The sequence below is a fragment of the Podarcis melisellensis genome, assembly GCF_964234715.1.
Source record: "Podarcis melisellensis genome assembly, chromosome: 3".
Taxonomy (NCBI): domain Eukaryota; kingdom Metazoa; phylum Chordata; class Lepidosauria; order Squamata; family Lacertidae; genus Podarcis; species Podarcis melisellensis.
In genome coordinates, this window is record NC_138530.1 from 1,493,413 (window position 1) to 1,519,339 (window position 25,927).

At 50.6% G+C, this 25,927-nt stretch overlaps 1 protein-coding gene across 1 annotated transcript in view; it reads right to left on the bottom strand.

Moving 5' to 3' along the window:
* Positions 1-297: 297 nt before the first annotated feature.
* Positions 298-25,927, bottom strand: part of SCARA3 (scavenger receptor class A member 3) — a 42,910-nt gene continuing 17,280 nt past the window's right edge. The window contains exons 2-6 of the mRNA XM_081904079.1: positions 23,318-23,374; positions 20,599-20,718; positions 14,224-14,322; positions 9,148-10,191; positions 298-812 (exon numbers count right to left, since the gene is read on the bottom strand). Of these exons, the coding sequence (XP_081760205.1) occupies positions 373-812; positions 9,148-10,191; positions 14,224-14,322; positions 20,599-20,718; positions 23,318-23,374 (1,760 nt within the window). The 3' untranslated portion in view covers positions 298-372. The remainder of the gene's footprint in view (positions 813-9,147; positions 10,192-14,223; positions 14,323-20,598; positions 20,719-23,317; positions 23,375-25,927) is intronic.

Here is a 25,927-nt window from a genome sequence, read left to right on the forward strand (position 1 = left end):
AGATTACGAGTCTATCGCTCTTAACCACTACTCCACACTGGCTCACTTCCAAAGGAGTCTTTGGAAGGGCAAATAGCCAGGGATCTGGGGATCTGTTTAGCGGTTCGATCTCAGTGGTCCTGGGCTGGGGGGCAGGCAAAGAAGGTGCTCGACACGAGGCGGGAGGGTTTAGCAGCTGCAACTCTTCGCCTTGGATGGTTCTCCAGTTCCCCCGAAGCTGCTGCAAACAGTGCCCCGAACTGTGCAGAATAAATGAGGAGCTGGGGAGTGGGGCTGCACTGGATGTGGGGGGCAGTTGAAAAGAGTCTGTCCGCCTGTCCACCTCCAACACTTCTACCCCCACACCTTTTGTATGGGGGCCAAAGGAACCACTCACATTCCCGGGGGCCCCGGGGGCCCTGGTAACCCCGGCCGCCCCTGGATCCCAGGGTCCCCTTTTGGCCCGGTCGGCCCGATTGGGCCCGGCGGCCCCATTTTCCCTGGGATTCCCGGCTTCCCCTGCAGCCCAGGAGGTCCAGCTGGTCCCGGTGGTCCCCCAGGTCCTGGGGCCCCCACATCGCCCTTGGGGCCCGCTTGCCCTTTGGCGCCCCCTTGTCCGAAGCTCCCCTTGGCCCCTTTGATGCCAGGGAGGCCTTTCACGCCCACGAGGCCTCTCTCGCCTGCAGGGCCCGGGTTGCCTGGGGGGCCCTGGGCTCCGGGGGGCCCTGGTGGCCCCAGGCTCCCGGTGTCGCCTTTCGCTCCTCTGCTCCCAGTCGGCCCTTTGACGCCAACGTCGCCTCTGTATCCTCGAGGGCCGGGTGGGCCAGGGACACCTGGATAGGAAGAGAGGGAAACATGGGGTCAGCGACAGTAAACAATGCAACAACATCTAGGGCAGTGTACCACTATGAGATTGTGATGGGGGTCAGTCTGGATGATGCCCTGGGTCCCCTTTCCAATTATTGGCCTCCTGTGCCCAGTGAGGCTTGGGATCCTATAGAAGAGATTGCTGAACCGTACAGGTTTCTGTGTAAGAAAAATGACCACTTGAATATCCTCATCGGCATCCCAAAATAATGATCTGAGTTGTAAGAGCAACAACTAAGGATGGATGGCGGCCAACAGATTGAGGTTGAATTCTGACAAGACAGATGTACAGTCAGACCTCGGGTTGAAGTAGCTTCATGTTGGGTGTTTTCGGGTTGCACTCTGCGGCGACCCGGAAGTAACGGAGCGCGTTACTTCCAGGTTTCGCAGCTCAAAGTGACGTCACAGGAGTGTGTGGAAGCGGCGAATCACGACCCGCGCACGCGCAGATGCGAGTTGCTTTGGCTTCAGAATGCAAACGGGGCTCCAGAACAGATCCCGTTTGCATCCAGAGGTACCACTGTACTGTTTTGGGAGACAGGGGGCGGGCAGGTGTGGAGGACTCCCTGGTCCTGAATGGGGTAACTGTGCCCCTGAAGGACCAGGTGCACAGCCTGAGAGTCATTTTGGACTCACAGCTGTCCATCCACACATTATACCATGTTTGAAGACATAAGGAGAAACTGCTGGATCAGGGCTGTTGCAGGAATTTATGTATAGGGTTTTTTGGGGGGGGTTGCCCCTCCAGCAGATATCATGCACATGCAGCCCACTACCAAAACCAGCGCAATCACTTTTGTGACTTTTGTGATTTGTCCCCACAAAACACTTCATCACAGTTTCTTCCTATCTATTCAAAGGGCCTCTGCTGCACGATACCAAATGCAACAATTCACTGATAAATGTTCCTATGTACTGGCTCACTGGGAAAACTTCAGAAATTCGTCTAGACATATGAGCTCAGCTCCTCAGCAGCCCCTCTGCCTGAGGGATAATCCCTGGCCTCCTGATACCTGAGTGCCAGACAGGTAGCCATTCCAGAAATAACAAACTCAGATGAAGACAAAAGGGTGGGATGAACTTGGCTGCCAAACAGGGAAACGTAAATATCTCTTTTGTGACACTTGATGGGTGTTTGGTGGAGGGCAAGGGGAACCATGGGGCAGGGTCCAGGATGCTCAGATTCCTGCCACCAGACCTCCCCTTTCATGATGTACCCATGATGTATTAGTGATGTAGTTGGGGGGGGGGTGTAACATGGAGATTAGCGGCTAATAAAAGTTTGGGTTCTCTTTTCTTTGGGGCTTCCATCCTGTTTCACCTTGGAGCAGGTGGGAGTCCTGTAGTGACCGTCTTCAATCAAGACCAAGCCTACTCCTTTGGTCTTCCTGGCTGGGGTCCTTGCTTTTTTGTCCAAGGGAGCCCTCAGATTTCTCCGTTAACAGGGTCGACAGAAGCAAAGCAGTCTTGCTGATATTCTTGGCTCTTTTGCTGGGCCTCTAGGATTTGGAAGCTGAGCCCGGGACATTTGCAAACAAACAGGTCTCCCAGAGACTGCCCGGAGGCGCCTCTGGGCCGGTGTCTTTCTGCAACATGTCACGGGCAACTGTGTGATGTTCTCCTTGCCAACCTGAGGGTGAAGAGGGGAGGATCCAGCCTGGGACTGCTTAGATCTGGCTACCTGGCGGGGAGGGTCTGGGAACTCAATGTGCTGGGATCTGCAAGCAGAGAGATCAACAGCAGCCTCGAGCGCTCCCCTCCCACCCAGAGAAAGCCAAAGAAAACCTCCAGGAGGTTCGGCCGCCCCAGCTGGCCTTTGCAAGCTCACAGCTCCGCCGGCTTGGGACGCAATCCTGTATTGACTCAGACCATCCTGCCAGGCCACGCACATAACTGGCCAGTCTGAGGCGGTACCCAGGGGTGGTTCTGGCTTGCGCCAGCTCGCTGTGCATTGCACTCTATTTCCATAGCAATAAAAAAAATTTAAAATAACAGAGCTCAGCAGCAGGAAGGATAAACAGCACTCGGAGCAGCTGGGCCAGGGAAGTGGGGGAGACTTTGCTGAAGCTGCGGCAACCGGGAAGATCCTAAGAGGCTCAAAATTTAAGGGAGATGGGCGGGGCGATGAAGGTCCCGGCTTGGCACCCCAAATCTAGGGCTTTGTTTGATCCAAGGCTTGGCTCCAAAATCAGGAACTCTTGTCCTGAAAGGTGTGCGGGAGAAATAAAGGGGGACTCTGAGCATATGCAGAGTGCTGTCATCACTGACTATTGCCAACTTCCAAGCAGCTAGGGAGATTCAGACCAGTATCAGACTTTGTCGACTGCATCAATTCTAGGACGCCAATGGTCGGTCTAACTCAGCATCCGGTTCTCACAGAAGCCAGTCAGATATCTATGGGAAACCTGCAAGCTGGATTTGAACATCATAATAATAATTTATTAGTTGTACCCCGCCCATCTGGCTAGGTTTCCCCAGCCACTCTGGGCAGCTTCCAACAAAGATTAAGAATACATTAAAATGTCACACATTCAGTGGCGTAGCGTGGGGGGTGCAGGGGGGGCCGGTCATACCGGGCGCAACATCTGGGGGTTAGGGGGAGCAAATCCACGGGTTAGGGGGCGCAAATTACTTGCCTTGCCCCGGGTGCTGACAACCCACGCTACGCCACTGCACACATTCAAAACTTCCCTAAAGAGGGCTGCCTTCAGATGTCATCTAAATGTCAGGTAGTTGTTTATCTCTTTGACATCTGATGGGAGGACGTTCCACAGGGAGGGCGCCACTACCGAGAAGGCCCTCTGCCTGGTTCCCTGTAACTTGGCTTCTCTCAGTGAGGGAACTGCCAGAAGGCCCTTGGCGCTGGACCTCAGTGTCCAGGTAGAATGATGGGGGTGGAGACGCTCCTTCAAATCTACTGAGCCAAGGCCCTTTAGGGCTTTCAAGGTCAGCACCAACACTTTGAATTGTGCCCGGAAAAGTCCTGAGAGCCAATGTAGGTCTTTCAAGACTGGTGTAATGTGGTCTCGGCAGCCAGTCACCAGTCTAGCTGCCGCATTCTGGATTAGGTGCAGCATTACAGTGCTTTTTTCTGGGGGTACTCAAGGTTGTACGCAGTACCATCACATTTTCCCCAAATGTTAAAAGGGTGGCACCTTTTTCCAAAAAAAGAGGCACTGGTTATTCCCACAGTTACCTTGCCTATTAAGATTTTTATCAAAGGTCCCCCCCCCCATAATACTGGATGAGACGAATGTAAAAAAAAAACAAGAACAGCTCCGGAAAGTACAAACAGAACATGTCGTCCTCTCTTAAAGCTAGTTCTCTACTTCCCACAAGTTAGTTTAGTGGAGATTCCTTCCTCGAAGGGGGTTGGTCTAGATGAGTCTTGGATGCCCTTCGACTCTAAGATTCTATGTTTCTCTGTAAAGGTAGTAGCCCCTCCCAGCTCTCACCTGGGAGATTTCCTTTCTTCTCCCAGCCTCCCACCCTAGGAGACCAACACTTCCCTTCCTCCCACCCTCAGGGTATCAGGAGATTGGCCATCACCTTCCTCATCGCAAAGAATTCCAGTCTATGGGGGATGTGGTTTTGTTGGGCAAGAGCTTTGGACTCAGCACAGAGCAAGCAGGTCTCTGTGTCTCCACCTCCCAGCCTGATTCCGGCTCAGCTCACACCCCAAAACTCTGGCTCATGTTCTCGCACCTTGCAGCTGGGTGAGGGGGCTGAAGAAATGGCCCACCCATTAACAACAACAACTTATTTATACCCTGCCCATCTGGCTGGGTTTCCCCTGCCACTCTGGGCAGCTCCCAACAGGACATTAAAAACATGATAAAAGATAAAACATGAAAAACTTCCCTAAAAAGGGCTGCCTTCAGATGTCTTCTAAAAGTCAGATAGTTGTTTATTTCCTTGACACCTGATGGGAGGGCATTCCACAGGGTGGGCGCCACCACCGAGAAGGCCCTCTGCCTGGTTCCCTGTAACCTCACTTCTCACAGGGAGGGAACCGGCAGAAGGCCCTTGGAGCTGGACCCTGGTGTCCAGGGTGGAGATGCTCCTTCGGGTGTACTGGACCGGTGTTATATGGTCTCGGCGGCGCTCCCAGTCACCAGTCTAGCTGCCGCACTCTGGATTAGTTTTAGATTCTGGGCCACCTTCAGAGGTAGCCCCACGTAGAGCGCATTGCAGTAGTCCAAGCGGGAGAGAACTAGAGCATGCACCACTCTGGCGAGACAGTCGGCTGGCAGAGAGGGTCTCATCCTGTGTACCAGATGGAGCTGGTAGACAGCTGCCCTGGACCCAGAACTGACCTGCACCTCCATGGACAGCTGTGAGTCCAGAATGACTCCCAGGCTGTGCACCTGGTCCTTCAGGGGCACAGTTACCCCATTCAGGACCAGGGAGTCCTCCACACCTGCCCCCCATCCCCCAAAACAGTACTCCTGTCTTGTCAGGATTCAACCTCAATCTGTTAGCCGCCATCCACCCTCCAACCACCTCCAGACACTCACACAGGACCTTCACCGCCTCCCCTCTTCCCTCCTGTGATTTCCAGCAACTGAGCTTCAGAAGTTTTGCTGTTTCTGACTATGGAGGCAGTTCCACAGTTTAACTATGCACGGACCCAGGTCTGGAATTTCGGCGGTGTGCAAAAAGTCCAATGCGCTGAGACAGCAGCCATAGCAGCAGCAGCAGCGCACCTTGGGGGGGTCTGAGCAGATCCTTGCATTGCAGCAGGGTCCCCCCACACGGCACAGACTTTCACTCCCTGCTGCAATGAGTGAAGCATCTTCCTAAAAGGCAGACCCTCCTTCCTTCCACCCCGGGAGGCCGGAGCCACAGCCAGAGCGCTGACACTCAGCTGCTTCCAATCAACGGCCTGTGTGTTTTTATGATGCATGTTGCAGTGCGTGTCAAATGGGAACCAGCTGTGGGGACCACGTCCTGAACGCTGCAGCGCCCAAACGCCGTGTTCATGTGCGAACAGATGAAGGAAGGCTGGCATTGTGACTTGCCTCTGGCACACTTGATGCCTAGGTCGCTCATGGCCTGGCAGCCTTTTCAAGGGGTTAGATAATGTAAAGGTAAAGGACCCCTGGTTGGGATGCAGGTGGCACTGTGGGTTAAACCACAGAGCCTAGGACTTGCCGATCAGAAGGTCAGCGGTTCAAATCCCCGCAACGGGGTGAGCTCCCATTGCTCGGTCACTGCTCCTGCCAACCTAGCAGTTCAAAAGCACGTCAAAAGTGCAAGTAGATAAATTGATACCGCTCTGGCGGGAAGGTAAATGGCATTTCCATGCGCTACTCTGGTTTGCCAGAAGCGGCTTAGTCATGCTGGCCACATGACCCGGAAGCTGCACGTCGGCTCCCTCGGCCAATAAAGTGAGATGAGCGCCGCAACCCCAGAGGCGGCCACGATTGGACCTGATGGTCAGTGGTCCCTTTACCTTTACCTTTAAAGGAACCCTCAATGGTTAAGTCCAGTCAAAGGTGACTATGGGGTTGTGGCGCTCATCTCACTTTCAGGCCAAGGGAGCCGGCGTTTGTCCACGGACAGCTTTCCGGGTCGTGTGGCCAGCAGGAGTAAACCGCTTCTAGATCAATGGAACACCGTGACAGAAATTAGAGCGCACAGAAATGCTGTTTACCTTCCCGCCACATTGGTACCTATTTATCTATTTGTGCTGGTGTGCTTTTGAAGAGTTTGGAGGCTTTTTAGTTTATAGGGAAAGCAAGCAGGAGGCGACATGATAGAAAGTTAGAAATTTATGCCTGGTGTGATCTACTCCTGAAGGAGCATCTCCACCTCCATCGTTCGGCCCAGACACTGAGAGTTTTTATAGCTATCCTGATTAGTGAATCTGGAATAAGGCAACAGAAATGATTGAGGGGCTGGAGTGACTCCCTCCTGAAGAAAGGTTTGGGACTTTTTAGCTTAGAGAAATAGCAAGGAAGACGTGACATAATAGAAGTTTACAAAATTAAGCATGCCATGGAGAAAGTGAAGGATTTTGTTTCTCAGGACAGATTGAAGAAAAGACTTCATGCAGCTCAGTTAACCCATGGAACTCCCTGCCACAGGAGGCAGGGATGGCCACCAACTTGGATGGCTTCAAAAGAGGATTAGACAAATCCATGGAGGAGGACAGGGCTATTGATGGCTATCACAGTCAGAGGCAGCAATGCTTCGGAGTCCAGCAGATTTTCTTACGTTCTTTTCTTATATGGACACCCACTTTGATTAGTCCCTGAATGAAGCTTGTTTCGACTGGCCAGCAGCTGATGGGAAAGACAGCTCTGCAAATTGGCAAAAACAAGCTTACGAAATATTAGAGGTTGTCGCCCAAGCCCGTGACTCATCTATTTATTTGGGTTTTGCAACCCAAGTAAACCTGCTCTGGAAATTCAGGAGAGGCTGCAAAAATCCAAAGCCATGCATTGAAAGCAGCCCTTACCACTCTGTTCCATGGGTGGCTGGGTGGCTAGAGTGGTCCCTATAAATCTACAGTGTGCAGGTCAGGATCTAGGCCTCCCTGAGTCTGAACTGGGTCACGTGGGGTCACGAGACCCCCTGGCGTGGGAAGGGCACAGAGCCCTTGCACTGGCCATGGGAGCAGGGAAGATGTCTTTCATTGTTTCATTCATTAATTAAAATATTTGTATACCCCAGTGGCATGAAAAATAGGTCAAAGTGGCTTCCAGCAATAGAAACCTAAAGCATGCCAGAACAAACACACAAAGTTAAAAACAGACCTCATTTAACCATAGTGGAAGGATGTACATTTAATTGTCTGAATAGGCCTGGAGGAAATGAAAAGTTCTCTGCAGGTGATTAGTGGTTAGCACAGAAGGCACCTGCAGCAATATGAGAAGGGGTCTTTTCTGTGGTGGCCCCCCATTTGTGGAAAGCTTTCCCCAGAGAAGCTTGCCTGGCCCCTTCATTGCATATTTTCAAGCACTTTGCAAAAACATTCCTTCATCTGTGTAAGTCTCCTTGAGTCCCAGACGGGGAAGAAACTGGGATATAAATACAGTGGTACCTTGCTTCTCGGACGCAATCTGTTCCAGAAGTCCGTTCAAAAACCAAGGCGCAGCTTCAGATTGGTGCAGGCGCCCCGGAAACAATAGCTGACATGGACGTTCGGCTTCCGAAAAACATTTGAAAACCGGAACACTTACTTACTTCCAGGTTTTCGGCATTCGGGAGCTGAAATGTTTCAGTACCAAGGCGTTTGAGAACCAAGGTTCCACTGTAATTATAATCATAGTAATAACAATTTCAACTAGGCTTTTAACTGTCTATGGCATTTTAGAGTGGGTGAGATCCTTTAATGCACCGTATTTTTCACTCTATAAGACACACTTTCCCCCTCCTAAAAAGTAAGGGGAAATGTGTGTGCATCTTATGGAGCGAATGCAGGCGGGAGGCTCTGCTCAGTGCTCCCTTGAAAAAGCCGCACACACGCTCCGTGTGCTCTTTAAAGGGAGCGTGGCTCTTGGAGGAGCCCTCATCCTGCTGGATGTGTGTGCAGCTCTTGGGGGCTTTTCCCCAAGGAGGGAGAAGGGCAGCCCATCAGTCCCTTCTCCCTCCTCGGGAAAAGCCTGCAAGCGGCGCACACACGCTCCACGCGGCTCGTGAAAGGGAGCGCTGAGCAGAGCCTGGGATGCATACAGGCTCTGCTAAGCGCTCCCTTTAAAGAATATTTTTTCCCTTGCATTCCCCCTCTAAAAACTAGGTGCGTCTTATAGTCAGGTGCATCTTAAAAAGGTAAAGGGACCCCTGACCATTAGGTCCACTCGCGGCCGACTCTGGGGTTGCGGCGCTCATCTTGCTTTATTGGCCGAGGGAGCCGGCGTACAGCTTCCGGGTCATATGGCCAGCATGACTAAGCCACTTCTGGCGAACCAGAGCAGCGCACGAAAACGCCGTTTACCTTCCCGCCGGAGCGGTACCTATTTATCTACTTGCACTTTGATGTGCTTTCGAACTGCGAGGTTGGCAGGAACAGGGACTGAGCTACGGGAGCTCACCCCATCGTGGGGATTCGAACCGCTGACCTTCTGATTGGCAAGTCCTAGGCTCTGTGGTTTAACCCACAACGCCACCCATGTCTTATGGAGCGAAAAATATGGTATATCCTGTCTCCCGGTTTTAATGCATGCATCTATTACAGCTTTATTTTTCGTAAGTCGCTTTGAGTCGCCCTCACAAAAAGGGTGGCTAATGAATTTAACAAGTAATGATAAAAACAACCCTGTGTCTCCCGCTTGCCTCCCCATCGCCGCTTCTCACCTCGCAAGACAGTGACGTTTCGGAGGATCTGCCCGTGACGGGTGTCCACCGCCTTCATCTCTTCCATGACCATGGAGAGGTTGCGGATATCAAAGTCCAGGCGGGCGCTGAGAAGGCTGAAGCGCTCGCGCAGGAGGTCGGTGGTGCTGAGCATGAGGCTGACCGACCTGTTCAGGTAGTACAGCTCCTCGGCGTGCGCATGGAAGCCCAGCGTGCAGGAGAGCCGGACGTCGTCCAGGTATTTGAGCATGCTGTGGACGTGGCTGTCGGTGGCGTTGATGTTGGTGAAGATGGTGCTGATTTCGATCTCGTGGGAGGTCATGCGTCCTTCGAGCGTCTCAAAGCGCTCGGCCGTCCGGTTCTGCGTGTAGCGGGCATGGTACTGGAGGTCATGCATGTTCTCCTCGTGGTCGTCCAGGAAGGAGGAGACATTGTCCAGCTGCAACTGCAGGCTCATGACTTGCAGAACCAGGTCGTGCATGCCCTCCGAGTTCTGCCCGATCCTCTGCGAGGTGATGCCCAGGCTGGTCTGGATGCCCTTGACCAGCTCCCCCGTTTTGGAGGAGGTGGTCCTCAAGCCCCCCAGCAGGCGGGTGTAGTTCTGCCAGTCGGACACGATCTTCTGCAGCGTCAAGGTTTCCTCGTTCATCTTCCTCTGGAGGATGTGCACCCAGTCGGAGGTCTGGCCGACGGTGAAGTTCATCTGTTGCACGGCAGCCTCCATGTCGAAGCGCTCTTGCGACAGCTCCTTCAGCGAGCTGCCCAGCTCGGAAGTGGCCCCCTGCCAGCCCCTCACCTGTGCCAGGAAGAGCGCCAGGCTCTGGTTGACCCGCTGGATGGCGGAGAAGCACCCGTCCACCTCGTCGTTGATCTTGTTGCTGGCGGACGAGAGCTGCTGGTGCGTCTGGCCAGCTCGGTCGAGCAACACATCCTGCGCCAAGAGCTTCTTCTGAATGCCCTCCAGCTCCTCCTGCAGTCTGCTGATCTCCTGTCCCAGCTGGCCTGCATCGTGGCAGAAGGAGCAGTTGCCCAGGGATTTCTGATCTGGATTGGAGGGTGGGGTGCAGAAAGAAAGCAGGTTGGTTAAACAGCTTCTAGCACATACCCAGCAGTTGACCAGGCCTTGACCAGGCCCCATAGCTAAACGGCAGAACGCACTACGGAAATAAAACTCTGCAAATCTGCCCAGTTACTGTGCACCGTTCTGGTCGCCTCAGCTCAAAAAGGGTATTGAACAGCTGGGAAAAGCACAGAAAAGGGTAAGGAGATTGATCCCTATGAACAAAGGATGCAGCATTGGGGCTTTCTTGTATATGACAGAAGTATTGTATTGTATTGTATTGTATTGTATTGTATTGTAATTTTATTTTATTTATACCCCGCCCTTCCCAGCCAAGACCGGGCTCATGGAGGCTAACACCAGATATAAAACAATTGATTAAGGTACAACTTAAAAACAAGATTAAAATACAACATTAAAATGCAGCCTCGTTTCAGTAGAAACTCAAATCAAAAACTTTTTGGGGATGAAAACATCAAATCTTCACCAAGGCCAACTATCCAGACTGGTCCTACGTGGGCCGGAAAAAAGCCAGGGAAGTCCCCAAGTAGGAGAAAGTTTATAAATGTATGCCTGGCATGGACAAGGTAGATAGAGAAAAGTCTCTCTCTCTCTCTCTCTCTCTCTCTCTCTCTCTTAAGACTAGCAATCACAGACATCCATTGCAGCTGGATTCAGGACAGAGAAAATTAAGTCCTTCTTCATGCAGTGCAAACTGTGGAATTCCCTGCCACAGCAGGCAGTGATGGCCACAAACCTAAATGGCTTTGAAAGAGCATTGGACCATAGCTGTCAAGTGTCCCTTATTTGAAGGGACAGTCCCTTATTCCAGCTCCATGTCCCGCTGCTGTCCCTTATTGATGGATGTCCCTTAAATGATGTCACTCAAATTTCAAAGGAAGCAGCTCCTCTCCCTCCCTCCCTGCCGGCCAGGGAGGAGGGAGGCTCCAACTGTGTTGCTTGGCTGTGTTGCTCACCCAATAAGAAGTCTAAGAACGACTGGGGGGTGGAGCTTGCATGCCTTGTGTGTGGCTAGTTAATGCAAGCTGAGGGGTTTTTTGAATGTTGGACACCATTTTGTTGCACGTGCTGCTGCAAACTTTGCAGTGCAAAGCCAGGCCGGGGAGCCATCTTAAGTTGAGGCTGCATAGGCCTTGTGGTGCATGTGATTCAGATTCTATTCAGTTGAACCTCTGGTTACAAAGTTGGTTGGACAGTGTTCTCGAAGTTACCAGCATGAGTTTGACCAGACTGCAGGAGGACAGGAAGACTGGAGTGCCTGGAACAGGTGAGGCTGCAGGCCCCTTATTTTGGCTGCTGGTCCCTTATTTTCAAGGCTGCTGGTCCCTTATTTTCAAAACTGTAAGTTGACAGCTATGCATTGGACCCAGTACTGGAGAAGGAGGGGGCCTTCAGTGGCTCTTAGCCAGGATGGCTTTGCTTTGCCTCTGCAGTTGGGGCATCAATGCCCCAAAATTCCCTGGGCTGAGCAGGACTGGAGGTATGAACGACTATCAGACTTTGAAAAGCTGGTTTCACTAGATCAAGTTCATCTGTTTCGTGGAATTCATTAAACTAAATAGTTTTAACTGGATTTTGAAAAAGAAAAACCATGCAATTAGTTGCTACTGTTTAGAATTCCATTGCGTTATTATCTTCTCAAGTGGGTTGTTCAAACCGCTGTTCTGGATAATCCTTTTTATAGGGTAGGAGGGATAACACTGAGGGTGAGCTGGAAGCATGAGGACAGTGACACCCCCGCAGAAAGTGTGGGAGCCTCTGGACCCTTGAGAACTTGGCTTAGGAGGGGGCTGCTAGACTGGCTTCTCAGGTTCCTGAGAGTGAGTCAGAGACGTCCCAATCGCTTGCAGATGCTTGCAAAATCCAGCCGTCAGTTTGCTGACTGACAGCAAACTTTCTCGCTCCCTCACAAGACATGTTGCTCAGCAATTAAGCAGATGTTGCTTCTTCTTGTTTCAAAGTCTTACTCATCCATTTCCTCTGTGACCGAGATCTTGCAAGACCTGCTAAGCAGAGACCTCCGAGCACAGAACTGTTCCTGAGCACCTGACAGAAGCTTACATTTATAGTACGTTTCCGAACATAATTCAAAGTGTTGGTGCTGACCTTTAAAGCCCTAAATGGCCTCGGCCCAGTATTTCTGAAGGAGCGTCTCCTCCCCCATCGTTCTGCCCGGACGCTGAGGTCCAGTGCCGAGGGCCTTCTGGCAGTTCCCTCATTGAGAGAAGCAAAGCTACAGGAAACCAGACAGAGGGCCTTCTCGGTGGTGGTGCCCGCCCTGTGGAACGCCCTCCCACCAGATGTCAAGGAGATAAACAACTACAGTCATACCTTGAGTTGAATGTGCTTTGGGTTGAGCGCGTTCGAGTTGCGCTCTGCCGCAACCCAGAAGTAACGGAGTGGGTTACTTCTGGGTTTCGCTGCTCGCGCAGACTCTCAAAATGACATCATGCGCATGTGCGGAAGCAGCGAAACGTGACCCGCGCATGCGCAGACATGCCGTTGCGTCTTGCGTTCCATTCGGGATGTGAACGCAGCTCCGGAACAGAACCCGTTCACATCCCGAGGTACCACTGTATCTGACTTTTAGAAGACATCTGAAGGCAGCCCTGTTTAGGGAAGCTTTTAATGTTTGGTGCATTACGGTATTTTCATATTTTGTTGGAAGCTGCCCAGAGTGGCTGGGGAAGCCCATCCAGATGGGCGGGGTATAAATAAATAAATAAATTATTATTATTATTATTATTATTATTATTATTATTATTATTGTCACCAGGGTGGAATCTGCTCATCCCAGCAGCAGATACCAGCATGGAAAGCTAGCTGTGCGCAAAACCGTGGAATTGTCCAGTTGGAAGGGACCCCCGAAGGCCATCTAGTCCAACCCCCTGTTCAGTCCAACCCCCTGTTCAGCCTGGCAATTTTAATCATGCCTGTACCTACAGATGGATAACTCAGAGGAGATGTCCCTTCCAACATCGCCTGTTAAAGGAGCTGAGTTAGAGACAGGTGGAGGTGGGGGAAGTCTCCCTGCTCTGCCCTGAGAGCCAACTGGGAGGTGACATTGAGGCTGCAGCCTTTTCTAGATTTGGCGGAGGAGGCTGAGGTTGGCTGTGGTTTACCTGAGTCCGTAGTTCAAAGGCAGGACACCTGCTTGGCATGCAGAAGGTCATGGTTTGAATCCCTGTTATGTTCAGGCAGGGCTTGGAGCAACCTCAGTCTGGGGAGTGTGATGGGCTGGGACTTGGGCTCGGAACCAGAGGAGTCTCAGTCTGCACCGATCCTTTGCCTTAGGCATCATCTGAACCTAGTCTGGGGCCTGATCCTTAAGAGTCCCAGTCTGCACAGTTCCCCTGCAACAAACACCAGCTGGGCTGAGTCAGGGGCCTGAGCCTGCCCTGGCTCCAGATGCGGGGATGACCTCGTTGCCTCCAGCTGGGCCATCACTTACAGCTGCTCCACTACCAGTTGGGTCAGGGGAGGCTGAGGCAGCCTCTGGGTCTAGTAACCCACCAACGTCTCCCGAGCTGCAGACACTGAGGTCTGAGAGAAGGAGAGAGCTGAGTACTCGCAGGAGGAGTGCTCTCCTTCGGGCGAGGCAGGGAGGTGAGTTGCCGGGGGATCAGGATCGGCTGTTACCCCGACAGAGATAAAAGGCTGTCGGACCCTGCCCTAGGTTGTGAGAGCAACATTGCTGTTTGCTAGAACCTGCCTGAGACCCTGTGCCTGACCTAGCCTGGTTTCCTGCCTTGACCCTGTTGAACTGACTCCTTGTGGAATGCCTGGATTCGGGACCAGACCTGGATTGCATTGCTCGGGTTAATCCCTGGGTCCAGCACAGGGAACTGCTGTAATCAATACTGAGCTAGTTGAATCACAGAATCAGAGGGGGACCCCAAAGGTCATCGAGCCCTACCCTCTGCAATGCAGGGATCACAGGCAAGGAAACCCTGGCAGGTGGACACCTAACCTTTCTTGAAAAACCTCTAACTTACCCAGCTCTTGGAGGTTCTCCTGGACCGACCCGATTTTCTTCTCGTAGTACGTCTGGGCCGAGTTAACATCGTCAGCTATAGAATCCACCTTCTTGAAGACTGCAAGGATGACACAAAAAGCGAGCACATTATCCCTGGGGCTACCTGGCTTTGAACACAAAAGCTCACCTTGATTGCTGTGAATTCTGGGGTGGGTTGCTTCTTGGGAGAAATGACAAACAGAATCTTAGACAGAATCTTAAAAAGCAGAGACATCACCTTGCCAACAAAGGTCCGTATAGTTAAAGCTATGGTTTTCCCAGTAGTGATGTATGGAAGTGAGAGCTGGACCATAAAGAAGGCTGATCGCCGAAGAATGGATGCTTTTGAATTATGGTGCTGGAGGAGACTCTTGAGAGTCCCATGGACTGCAAGAAGATCAAATCTATCCATTCTGAAGGAAATCAGCCCTGAGTGCTCACTGGAAGGACAGATCCTGAAGCTGAGGCTCCAAGACTTTGGCCACCTCATGAGAAGAGAAGGCTCCCTGGAAAAGACCCTGATGTTGGGGAAGATGGAGGGCACAAGGAGAAGGGGACAACGGAGGACGAGATGGTGGGACAGTGTTCTTGAAGCTGCCAGCATGAGTTTGACCCAACTGCGGGAGGCAGTGGAAGACAGGAGGGCCTGGTGTGCTCTGGTCCAGGGGGTCACGAAGAGGCGGACACAACTAAACAACAACAACAACATGGGCAATCTCTTTTTCTTTCTGCAAGCAGAACACCCTGCTCTCCTGCCCCTCGTTTTGCTGTGTTTTACCCTCTGAAATTTGTCCGCCTCCTCCTTCCAGGGTGGAGATCCCAGCTGCAGCCAAGGACTAAGCAGAGCGGAACTGTTTCACGTTCTTTTGGCTAATGCATCTCCAAGAAACATCCCCTTCTCCTGGCAATCGCCCGCTTTTCCTGACTCATGTTTCTCACTTGCAGTCCACCGTATCCCACCGGTTCCTCCCGGCCAGCTGGTTATCTGATCCTCGCTTTTCACTTTGTATTGTACCCTTGAGGTTTCCTTTCCTGGGGAAAATGAGGTGGAAAAATGGTGACGCTGCTTGGTTGATGCAGAGTGTGTGTGTGTGTGTGTGTAGGATTTCAATCTTCTTTTTATGTCAAACCAGATTTTAGGCAGAATCTCAGCTTCGTTTACCAACCTTGCAATGTTGAAAATGCTTACAGTGCAGCCTATCAACATAGTTCCCAAAGTTTCCGGCATTTTTCAGAAATGGATTCTTTATTTCTAAAAATACTCCTGACCCAGATCTGGTTTCCTTTCAAACTTCCCTTTCCAGTTACTAATTTCAAGGATTGGCTTTGCTTTCCTCTTCCCTCCCCATGTCATGTACATTTTGTGCTGTGATTCTCTGATTGTGAACATGCTGGTTTCAATCTCTGTATGGTGCTTAGAAAAGTATTGGTGCTTTATTTATTTCATAAAATTCATCCAACATTTGAGGGTTGTTTTTTTTTAAGGCTTTCAAAAAGTGGAATGAACAATATGCTAAGAAAAGAACTCGCAGCAACTTTTTAAACACCTGGGTCTAAACAAAAATGTTTTTAGCAGCCGTTGAAAATTGTGCACCGAAGGCCTTATATCAATAGGCAGGGAGTTCCGAAGTGTAGACGCTGCTATACTAAAGCCATACTAAAAGAGGGAGCTTTTTTTACCAAATGCAGAAAGAGGATTATGATCTTAGGTAAACTGGTCCCAAGTTGTTAAGGGTTTTATTATACTATTAGCAACATCTTTATCTTGGTCTGGTAGAAAATTGGCAACCAGTGCAGATCTCTGATCCCAGGTGTTGTATGCTGGCAAGGCCTCACTCTGGTCAGCAATCATATTGCAGCATTCTGCACCAACTGCAGCTTCTTGATCGCTATTGATAATTTTATTGTGTTTACCATTTTTGGGGGAAACTGCTTGGAGGTGTTTTTTTTTTTTTTTAACAGTCAAGCAATGTGAAAACATAATGAAAATAAATAAATAACCAAGCTTTACCCATTGTGTAGCTCTGAGCCATACACAGAAAACTGACAGCCTTCCTCCTTTCCACTCAATGCTGAAATCTTGCCTTCTTTAGAACGCAGGCCAACTGAGCCCTGCAACCGATCCTTATACAGTCGTACCTTGGAAGTCGAACGGAATCCATTCGACTTCCAAAATGTTCGGAAACCAAGGCGCGGTTTCTGATTGGCTGCAAGGAAGCTCCTGCAGCCAATCGGAAGCTCCGTTGGACATTCGGGTTCCCAAGAACATTCGCAAACAGGAACATTGCGGCGCTCGGGAGCCAAAACGTCCGAGTACCAAGTGTTCGGGATCCAAGGTACAACTGTACAGCGGACGCTTGAGTTGCGAACATGATCCATGCAGGATGCACGTTCGCAACCCGCAGCGCCGTGTCTGTGCACGTGCGGGTTGCGATTCAGTGCTTCTGTGCATGCGCAAAGCGTGATTTAGCTCTTCTGCGCATGTGCGACCGCCAAAACCCCAAAAGTAACCCGTTCTGGTACTTCTGGGTTTTGGTGGTCCACAACCTGAAAAAACGCAACCTGAAGCGTTTGTGTCAGGGGCTCAGGAGCAGAGGCACAGGAGAGGGAGGAAATGGAAAGCGAGGGGGAGGAATCCGAAGGGAGCATAAGCGATGACAGTGGTCCGAGGTCCCTGAGTCTTTCCAGCGAATCGGAAGATTCACAGAAGGGGGCGCCCATGGTCAGAGCAAGGGGGGTGCCTAGGGGGACACCCCAGGAAGAAGGGGCCAGAGGGGACTCAGAGAGCAGCAGTTGGAAATCAGGACCAGCTTCCCCACCAGAGCGCAGTGGGGGGGAGGAGTCCCAGGTATCGGGATCAGGCTGCTCACCACCAGCGGGAGGAGATGAGTCAGGATTGACCACGCCTCCATCGGAGAGCGCGGAAACGGTCAAGAGGAAAGTTGGAGGCTGGGCGCGCGCGCCAAGTTCAAATGTACAGGCGAGCGGCACAGCAGGTAGCCCGGATAGGGAGCCAGGTCCTAAAGCCCGCCGAAAGGAGGGACAAGAGTCAGGGGGGTCAGCGTCAGAAGAGTCCAGAAAGGAGGAGACCCCGGGGGGCAGAAGGACCCAGAGGAGGAAAGAGCAACGGAAGAGGTGGAGTAAGGCTGGAGTCTTAAACTGGTGTACAGGGGGTGGAGACTCAGACGGAGCTTCGCCGATCTAGGTTCTAAGACGTAGAGCTGCACGCTGCGGCTTGGAAATGGAAACTGAACTTCAATAAAGACTTTTGTACATTATTACTGACTAGCGTTGGTCCTCTGTGAGCTGGGACCTAGAGGCAGCTCTGACAGTTTGTAACCCGGCTCTTGCCTTCTCTGCCCATCCATTGCCTGTCCTCTAGGCAACTTTGGTTGCCAGCCGAAGCCCCCACTTCTATAGACAACTGCGTCTCCATCTGAGATCCTTGAATGTTCTTGCCGCTAAACTGGCTCAAGGGCAGGACTCCTTGGAACAAAGTGGTCTTGGGCTACAACAAACAACCCCTGAAATTTTGCACCAAGCAAACCCGAAATTCTGCATTCTGAGCGAAAGTTGCAAATGGAGGACTCTTGAATCAGCCTGCACAATCTGCATCGGGCATCTGCTACCTTAGGCGTGATTTGTGATTCTCTTGCAAGACCGTAAGGAGAGGATCAGGCCAATGAATATATGAACGCAGAGCTCCTTCGCCACCCAGGCAGCTGCCGGCGCTGCAGAATTCGTGGCTCTGCTGTGGGCTGGGACAGGACCCAAACCTCAGGCTCCTCTCAGCTGTGTGCCAGGCCCACAAGTTCAGTTCAGCTTTGGGGCACGTGATCTCGAGAGAGAGGGCAGCTTCTCTCTGCCCAAAACAACAGGCAGGGAAGGCCACCTGGGGGAAGCAGGGACGTTGCTGCCTCAGACCAAGGAAGGGCTCTCAGCCCAGGCCACCTGGTGCGCCAGCCATGCCAAGAGGCAGTGGGTGGTCTCGGCCGAGACCCAGAGATGAGAGAAGGGCCTCCTTTCCTGGTCCAGGAGGTTGGATGCAGCGAAAGACGCCCAGGCAGAGAGGCCTGGGATGGAAAGAGAGGTGCGTCAGGAGTGTGTGCAGGAGCTGGGCCCTGTGACTAATAGGACTTTGCAGGATTGGGGCCTTCCTAAGTTTGTTCTGAGGAGGCAAGGTGCGGCTGCACAGGTGAGGCCGATTGGTAACTCACAGCACCTGGTGGCAAGAGCCGGGAAGGGATATAAGGTCAGCATTTCCTTTCGGCTCTTTGCCACAGCAACATGTTTCCTGCCTTGCTGCATTTGGCTCCTTGCTTCTTCACTCTCGGACCCTTGACTTCGTGACTCCTTGCTTCCTGACCCTCAGACCCATGACTTCATGACTCCTTGCTTCTTGACCCTTGGACCCTGACCTTGTGACTCCTTGCTTCCTGATCCTCGGACCCTTGAATTTGTGACTCCTTGCTTCCTGACCCTTGACCTCGTGACTCCTTGCTTCTTGACCCTCAGACCCTTGAATTTGTGACTCCTTGCTTCCTGACCCTCGGACCCTTGACCTCGTGACTCCTTGCTTCTTGACCCTCGGACCCTTGACTTCGTGACTCCCGATTTCTTGACAGCTGGTGGGCTGGAGCCAGCTGGGGGCCTGCCAATTGCCCCCTGATCCTTGGTTGTATGCCAACATTGTGGTCCTGATCTGTTTAAGGCTTTATAGGTCAAAACCAGCACTTTGCATTGAGCCCGGAAACTAATTCATAGCCAGCGCAGTCGGACCAGGATTGGTGTAATATGCTCAGACCGTCTTGCTCTGGTGAGCAACCTCTGCAACGACCATCCAAGTAGGACTGGAACCACCGCAAAGCGGTGCCACCAAACCCTAGTTCGGAGAGTCGTTCCAGAAGGATGCCATGGTCGGCAGTAATAAAAGGATGTCACATAGAGGAGGGAAAAAGGTTGTTTTCTGCTGCTCCAGAGAAGCGGACACGGAGCAATGGATCCAAACTACAAGAAAGAAGATTCCACCTAAACATTAGGAGGAACTTCCTGACAGTAAGAGCTGGTTGACAGTGGAATTTGCTGCCAAGGAGTGTGGTGGAGTCTCCTTCTTTGGAGGTCTTGAAGCAGAGGCTTGACAACCATATGTCAGGAGTGCTCTGATGGGGTTTCCTGCTTGGCAGGGGGTTGGACTCGATGGCCCTTGTGGTCTCTTCCAACTCTATGATTCTATGATTCTATGGTATCGAAAGAGGTTGAGAAGAATTAACAGGGACATGTTTCCCTTGTCTCTCTCTTGACAGAGGTCATCATACAGGGTGACCAAAGCAATTAATGTGCCAAAACCAGGCCTAAACCCTGACTGAAATGGATCTTCCAAAAGGGCCTGGATCTCTCTTAAAGCCATACAAGTTGGTGACCATCACTGCTTTCTGTGGCAGAGAGTTCTACAGCTTAACTACTGTGGGATGTGAAACACAGAGCAGACAAGTACAACATCCCTAGAGTGGACATAAAAAGGGGATGTCTGGACCAGCCAGTCGGAACTTCCTGTTTCTCCTGTCTGGGACAGACCTCCTCTGCATATGACTAGAGGTGGGTGTGACCTCACCTGCCCAGGTAACAAAAAAGCAGGACTGGTCATCCATCTCTCTCTCTGACTATGTTTGTCGAAGAAGCAACATCTGCTTAGCCTAAGATGCTCTCTTGGCTTCCAGTCAAGAGAGGACAAAGGGACTGTCTCCTTATGGGATAGTTTCCAGGTGTATATTACTTTTGTAACTTAAGTTTGCCTTCTGGGATCCATCTGTGAACAGAATGTGAGTGAGTAAACTCTTTTTATACTTTTATAGAAGACTGTGTCGTGTCTATCTTTTTTATGAGGGACTAAAGGGGGAATTACCAAGGAAACTTATTTTAGAGGCTTTAGCGATCCTGAGCAAACGCATCTGCTGTGCAAGTTTAAAAAGGGGAATGTTACTCTGCTAAATTGTGAACTTGTTAACACAAGTTGGAAATCAAACAATATATTCTCTCCTGCATCCCTGAACATTCCCACAACTATGCACTTTGCGAAGAAACCCTTCCCTTGTCCCAAATCTTCCAGCATTCACCTTCATTGGATCTTCACCGGTTCTAGCTTTTTGAGAGAGGAAAACGATTCTCCGTCTGCTTTCTCCATGCAATGAATAATTTTATAAACCACCACGTTGCCTCTTCCTGATCTTCTCTCTAAACTAAAAAGTCCCAGGGTTCTGCAACCTTGCTGCAGAGTAGAGCAACTCCACCCCCTTGATGATTTCTGTTTCTGTATCCTGAACCTGAGAGACAGGAGGGATGTGTGTTTCCTACTCACCCAGAGCTGCCAGCACCACCACAGCCACAATGAGCAAGACGACAAAGACATACAGGACTTTCACGGACGTCTGCAGGGTCAAGGTCTTCTCGCACTGACTGCAGTTGGTCCTCATCCGGCCTGGATTGGAGAGGGAACATAAAGCAAGGATGGGAGACTATTGTTGTTTTTAAATGTATTTTTATTAAAGATTTTCTTGGTTTACAAAAGTATGTGCAATCTCTCTCTCTCTCTCTTTTCAAGTAACATTTTTTACAGATCAGTTTCATTTGTTGAGACATTAGGAATATGTTTCTATTTTACTTAATATATGTGGGGTTTTGTCTCAGTGTTGCTTGTGCAGGTTCTCTGCTATTTGCTTGTGTTCCTTTGGGAGCGAGAGAGGTTGGGGTTGGCCTAGGGTGTGGCTGTCCATTTGTGGTTGGCTGTGGAGGTCTTTGTTTTCATGTGTGAGTGCGGTGGGTGGGTGTTTTGGATCAGGTTAGCCATATTGATTTGTATGCCGTTGGTGGATTTTTGTCATTGTCTTGTCAGGCTGTGTATGTGATAAAAGGGAGCCATACAGGGGTGAAGGCGTCTTCTTCTATTTGTCCCCGTATCAATTTCAGTTTATTGGTTAATTTTTCTAGTAGGGCTGTTTCCCATACTATTTGGTCCATGCTTACTCCTGACAGGTCTCTCCAGTGTCTGGTTATGATGTTTCTGGCTGCTGAAAGTAGGTGGGTTATGAGTTCTTTGTGGTGCAAATGGGCATTACAGTGGTGCCTCGCAAGACAAAAATAATCCGTTCCGCGAGTCTCTTCGTCTAGCGGTTTTTTCGTCTTGCGAAGCAACCCTATTAGCGGCTTAGCGGCTATTAGCGGCTCAGTGGCTTAGCGGCTAAAAGGCTATTAGCGGCTTAGAAAAAGGGGGGAAAGCGAAAAAAATCGCAAGACTCGCAAGACGTTTTCATCTTGCAAAGCAAGCCCATAGGGAAATTCGTCTTGCGAAGCGCATTGAAAAACGGAAAACCCTTTCGTCTAGTGGGTTTTCGTCTTGCGAGGCATTCGTCTTGCGGGGCACCACTGTATTGTCTTGGAAGATGTTTAGCAGGGCCAATTCTGGGGTGATTTCTAATACTTGCTTAGTTATTTTACATATTTCTCGTATGGCTGTTGTCCAGAATAGTTGGATTTTGGGACACTCAATGGGAGACTATTGTGTGTCTAGCTGAGGTGTTTGTGTATCAGTGTCAAGTTTAAATGTCTTAATCAGAAATGCTGGAGTTTACATTTGTCTAGAGGTTTCTCCCCTGGCCTGAAAACTCCATCCCCACCCCAGATGATCCAGAAAGCTTGCTGGCATCATAGAATCATAGAAGTGGAAGGGACCCCTGAGGGGCATCTAGTCCAACCCCAGCAATGCAGGAATCTCAGCTAAAGCATTCATGACAGTTAATTATCACAGCCGACTTTCTGCTCAGTAGCTGTCCATGCTCAGGTTCCCTTCTTTAGTGCATGCCGGGATGTGGGCACACCATAACTTTAAAGCGCATTCTTTCCCTCAAAGAATTCTGCGCATTGCATTATTTTATAAGCTTCTACAATGCCTTCTCTTGCTTGCCATTTTGCCAGACTAAAAAGTCCTAAATGCTGCAGCCTCCCTTCGCAAGGGAATCACTCTGTCCCCTTGATAATTTTTTATCACATTCAATTGATTGCTCCGATAGCATCACGAGCACAAATAATCATTAATGTTCAGTAAAAAGGATGTCTGGAGGGACTCTGGTATGCCCCGCGGAGGACCTTAAGGACCACAAATAACAACATTTTGGAGGTCCCAAGTCACAAGGTGGTTAGACTGGTCTCAACTAGGGCCAGGGCCTTTTCAGTACTGGCCCCGACTTGCTGCAACGCTTTGTCACAAGAGACCAGGGCCCTGCGGGACTTAACAGTTTTCCACAGGGCCTGCAAGACAGAGCTGTTCCGCCTGGCCTTTGGTTTGGACTCAGTCTGACCCTTACGTTTCCCTCCCCTTAAGGTTTTGATCTATGGGCTACTTTTAAAATGAGGCTGCATTTTAAATTGCATTTTAACCTGCATTTTAAAATGGTTTTTTCCTGTTATGTTTTTCCTGTGATTTTATTGGTGTTAGCTGCCCTGGCCAAGGAGAGTGGGTTTTTTATAAAGTTTTTTATAATTTATTATTATTAAAGCTGTGTGAGGAGTCCTAGTTCATATTACGTTGCTGCCGCCGCTGCCACATTTTGTTGAATATCTTGTTTAAATGTTAGGGTTCATTATTGTTCCACAGGAACTTTAAAAGTAGGAGTGCATATCCTGACCTAATTTTCACAGCTGTTTAGCAGTGTAGCAGGTGCTGATAAGTCACTGTAATTAGCTGTGTCAGTAATTGTGAATGATATATACCTTACTCTCTCCTGGTGGGTGGATGGGTGATGATTATAGACACTATGTAAGATGTATGTTAGAGGAGTTTTGTTATTAAACCATGCAAATATATTTTTGCATCTCTTCAGTGTTTCCATCTGCGTGGTCTACACTGCACACTCTCTGTGGCATGTTTCAAATGCCCAACACTTTTATGTATGTTCCTTCTCTTAGCATCACCGCTTGCAAGCATGCGAGCGTACACACACACACACACACACACACACACACACACACACACACACACTTCTTTTTGGGCTCTAACACACTCTCTGCCCAGCTGCTCTTACCATTTGGCCTGTATCTGAAGGATGGCATCTCGTCGTCTTCTCCAATGAGGTCTTCCTCTGGAATACAAAATGAAAACATTGTTTTGTTAAAAAATAAGAAGGACAAAGTGCTGGGATCAGCTGCTTCCATGGAACAAAAGGGGTGTTAAACCTTTTTAAACAAACCATCTGTCCCCTTGGCATGCCAAACAACCTCTTGCCCTCACTTTGCAACCAGCACTGAAATTGTCAAACAGAGAAAATCCTTTCCAGCTCTGCGTCTGCACTCTGTGCCCTTGGCCATAGCTGAAGATTTGCCGGATGCCCTATGAAGTGAGAGTTTGTGCACATGGCATTAAAGTGCCTGGAGCCTACCCCACTAGCTTGTTGTTTAGTCCTTTAGTCGTGTCCGCCTCTTCTTGACCCCCTGGACCAGAGCATGCCAGGCACTCCTGTCTTCCACAGCCTCCCGCAGTTTGGTCAGACTCATGCTGGTAGCTTTGAGAACATGGAGCAATGGATCCAAACTACAAGAAAGAAGATTCCACCTAAACATTAGGAAGACCTTCCTGACAGTAAGAGCTGTTTGACAGTGGAATTTGCTGCCAAGGAGTGTGGTGGAGTCTCCTTCTTTGGAGGTCTTTAAGCAGAGGCTTGACAACCATATGTCAGGAGTGCTCTGATGGTGTTTCCTGCTTGGCAGGGGGTTGGACTCGATGGCCATTGTGGTCTCTTCCAACTCTATGATTCTATGAACACTGTCCCCCCATCTCGTCCTCTGTCGTCCCCTTCTCCTTGTGCCCTCCATCTTTCCCAGCATCAGGGTCTTTTCCAGGGAGTCTTCTCTTCTCATGAGGCGGCCAAAGTCTTGGAGCCTCAGCTTCAGGATCTGTCCTTCCAGTGAGCACTCAGGGCTGATTTCCTTCAGAATGGAGAGGTTTGATCTTCTTGTAGTCCATGGGACTCTCCAGAGCCTCCTCCAACACCAGAATTCAAAAGCATCCATTCTTCGGTGATCATGTATATTTTCCCAAAATTTCTTAATTTTATCACATCCCCGCCATACATGAACATGCCTCTCCTGTATCGTTCTCTACAGCCACAGCAGGTCCTGCAACCTTCCAACGGTTTGACTTCACTCCAGAATGTGCACTCCTTCGTTGTCTCCTGAGACAGACAGATGCCAATCAACCTACTCTGAATTTTTGGTCAGGAACTTCCTTCTGACCCACTTCCCTTGAGGCTTCCAGCCTTTTTCGAAAGCGCTAGATGGCCAAGTACAACCGGGATGCTTTGGGGAAAAGAGCAAAAAGCTCACACACCCCCACTCTGTGTTTCTTGGACGCTGTGGTTCATTTAAGAGATGAGGGCGCACCAGGGATTTCTTTGCCAGCCGCAAGCCGGGCACTCTGACAAGGAGAATAAGAGCTGGCAGAGACGTCGGCCATCGAGGGATGAAGAAGACAGACGAAAGATTTCAAGAGCCCTCAGAGCGGGTTCCTCACCCAAAGCAGCTAGGCTTATGGTTTACAAACATACACACTGTTGTGGGCAGGGCTAGGGGGTCAGTCTAGATGATGCCCTGTGTCCCCCCTTCCAATTCCTGTGTTAGTCAGACAGGTTTAGTTACACAACAAGGGCCTTCGCTGGCCCCTTGAGTGTCCTCATCAACATCGCAAAAGGAGCCAGGATGCGAGAGGTGCAACTAAGTGAGGGTTCCTTCGTGCTAATGCCACCTGGCTGCTAGGTAGGGGCACATAGTATTGTGGGTGAGCAGGGGTGCCAACTTGAATACAATATTGGGGGGCCCAGGCAAACCCCACCCCACATAATCAAGGACATGACACGGGACACACGCACCATTTGAACGGCAATGTCCATCAGTCTTGGGGGCCCCGGACACCTGAAATATTTTTGGGGGGGAGGGCGAACGGACTTCAGCCCCTAGGAGTTGACACCCATGTGTGTGAGGAACAGTTGGGGAGGGGATTGGGTATTGTGATGGGACGATGAGCTGCTTGTGCGTAAAATGCAAGTCCCTCAGAGTTTGATCAGGTTTTCAAACCTCTGCCTGTGACGGAGCCCCTCCAGCATGGCTGCGTCAATCACTAGTAGAATCCGAAAGTGGCTGCTTTCGGAAACGTTTCCAACATAAAAGCTCCTTAACGGAAACACGTCGTCTGGCCTCTCGGCGTGACAGTTTCCGTCGAGGTGTGGGTGTCCCTATAGGAGGTCCTGAGACCTCCCCACTGGTTTCGCTTGAAGCGTCTCTGAGCCATCCCTCCGACTCACTTTCCCTTGGAGTTCTTGCTCGCCCTCTACTGGTTCCCTCTTCCGCTGCTACTGCTCTCTCAACCTCAGGGAGCCTTTGCACCTGCGGCGCTTTAGATGTCAGTTCCCTGACATCCACCTCCCCTCCAGGGCCCCCTTCACCCCCTCCCGTCTCCTCTCCTACTGGCGGTGAGGAGGTAAAACCCCTGAAAGAACCTCCCTCATCTTCCGACGTCGCGAACACTTCCTTCCACTTGTTGCTGTTCCTACTCTCTAGGTACTCTTCGTCATCAGAGTCCACTCCATCTTCCAACTCCGACTCCGCGAACCCTTCCATTTCCTCTTCCTCATCGGTGGTGC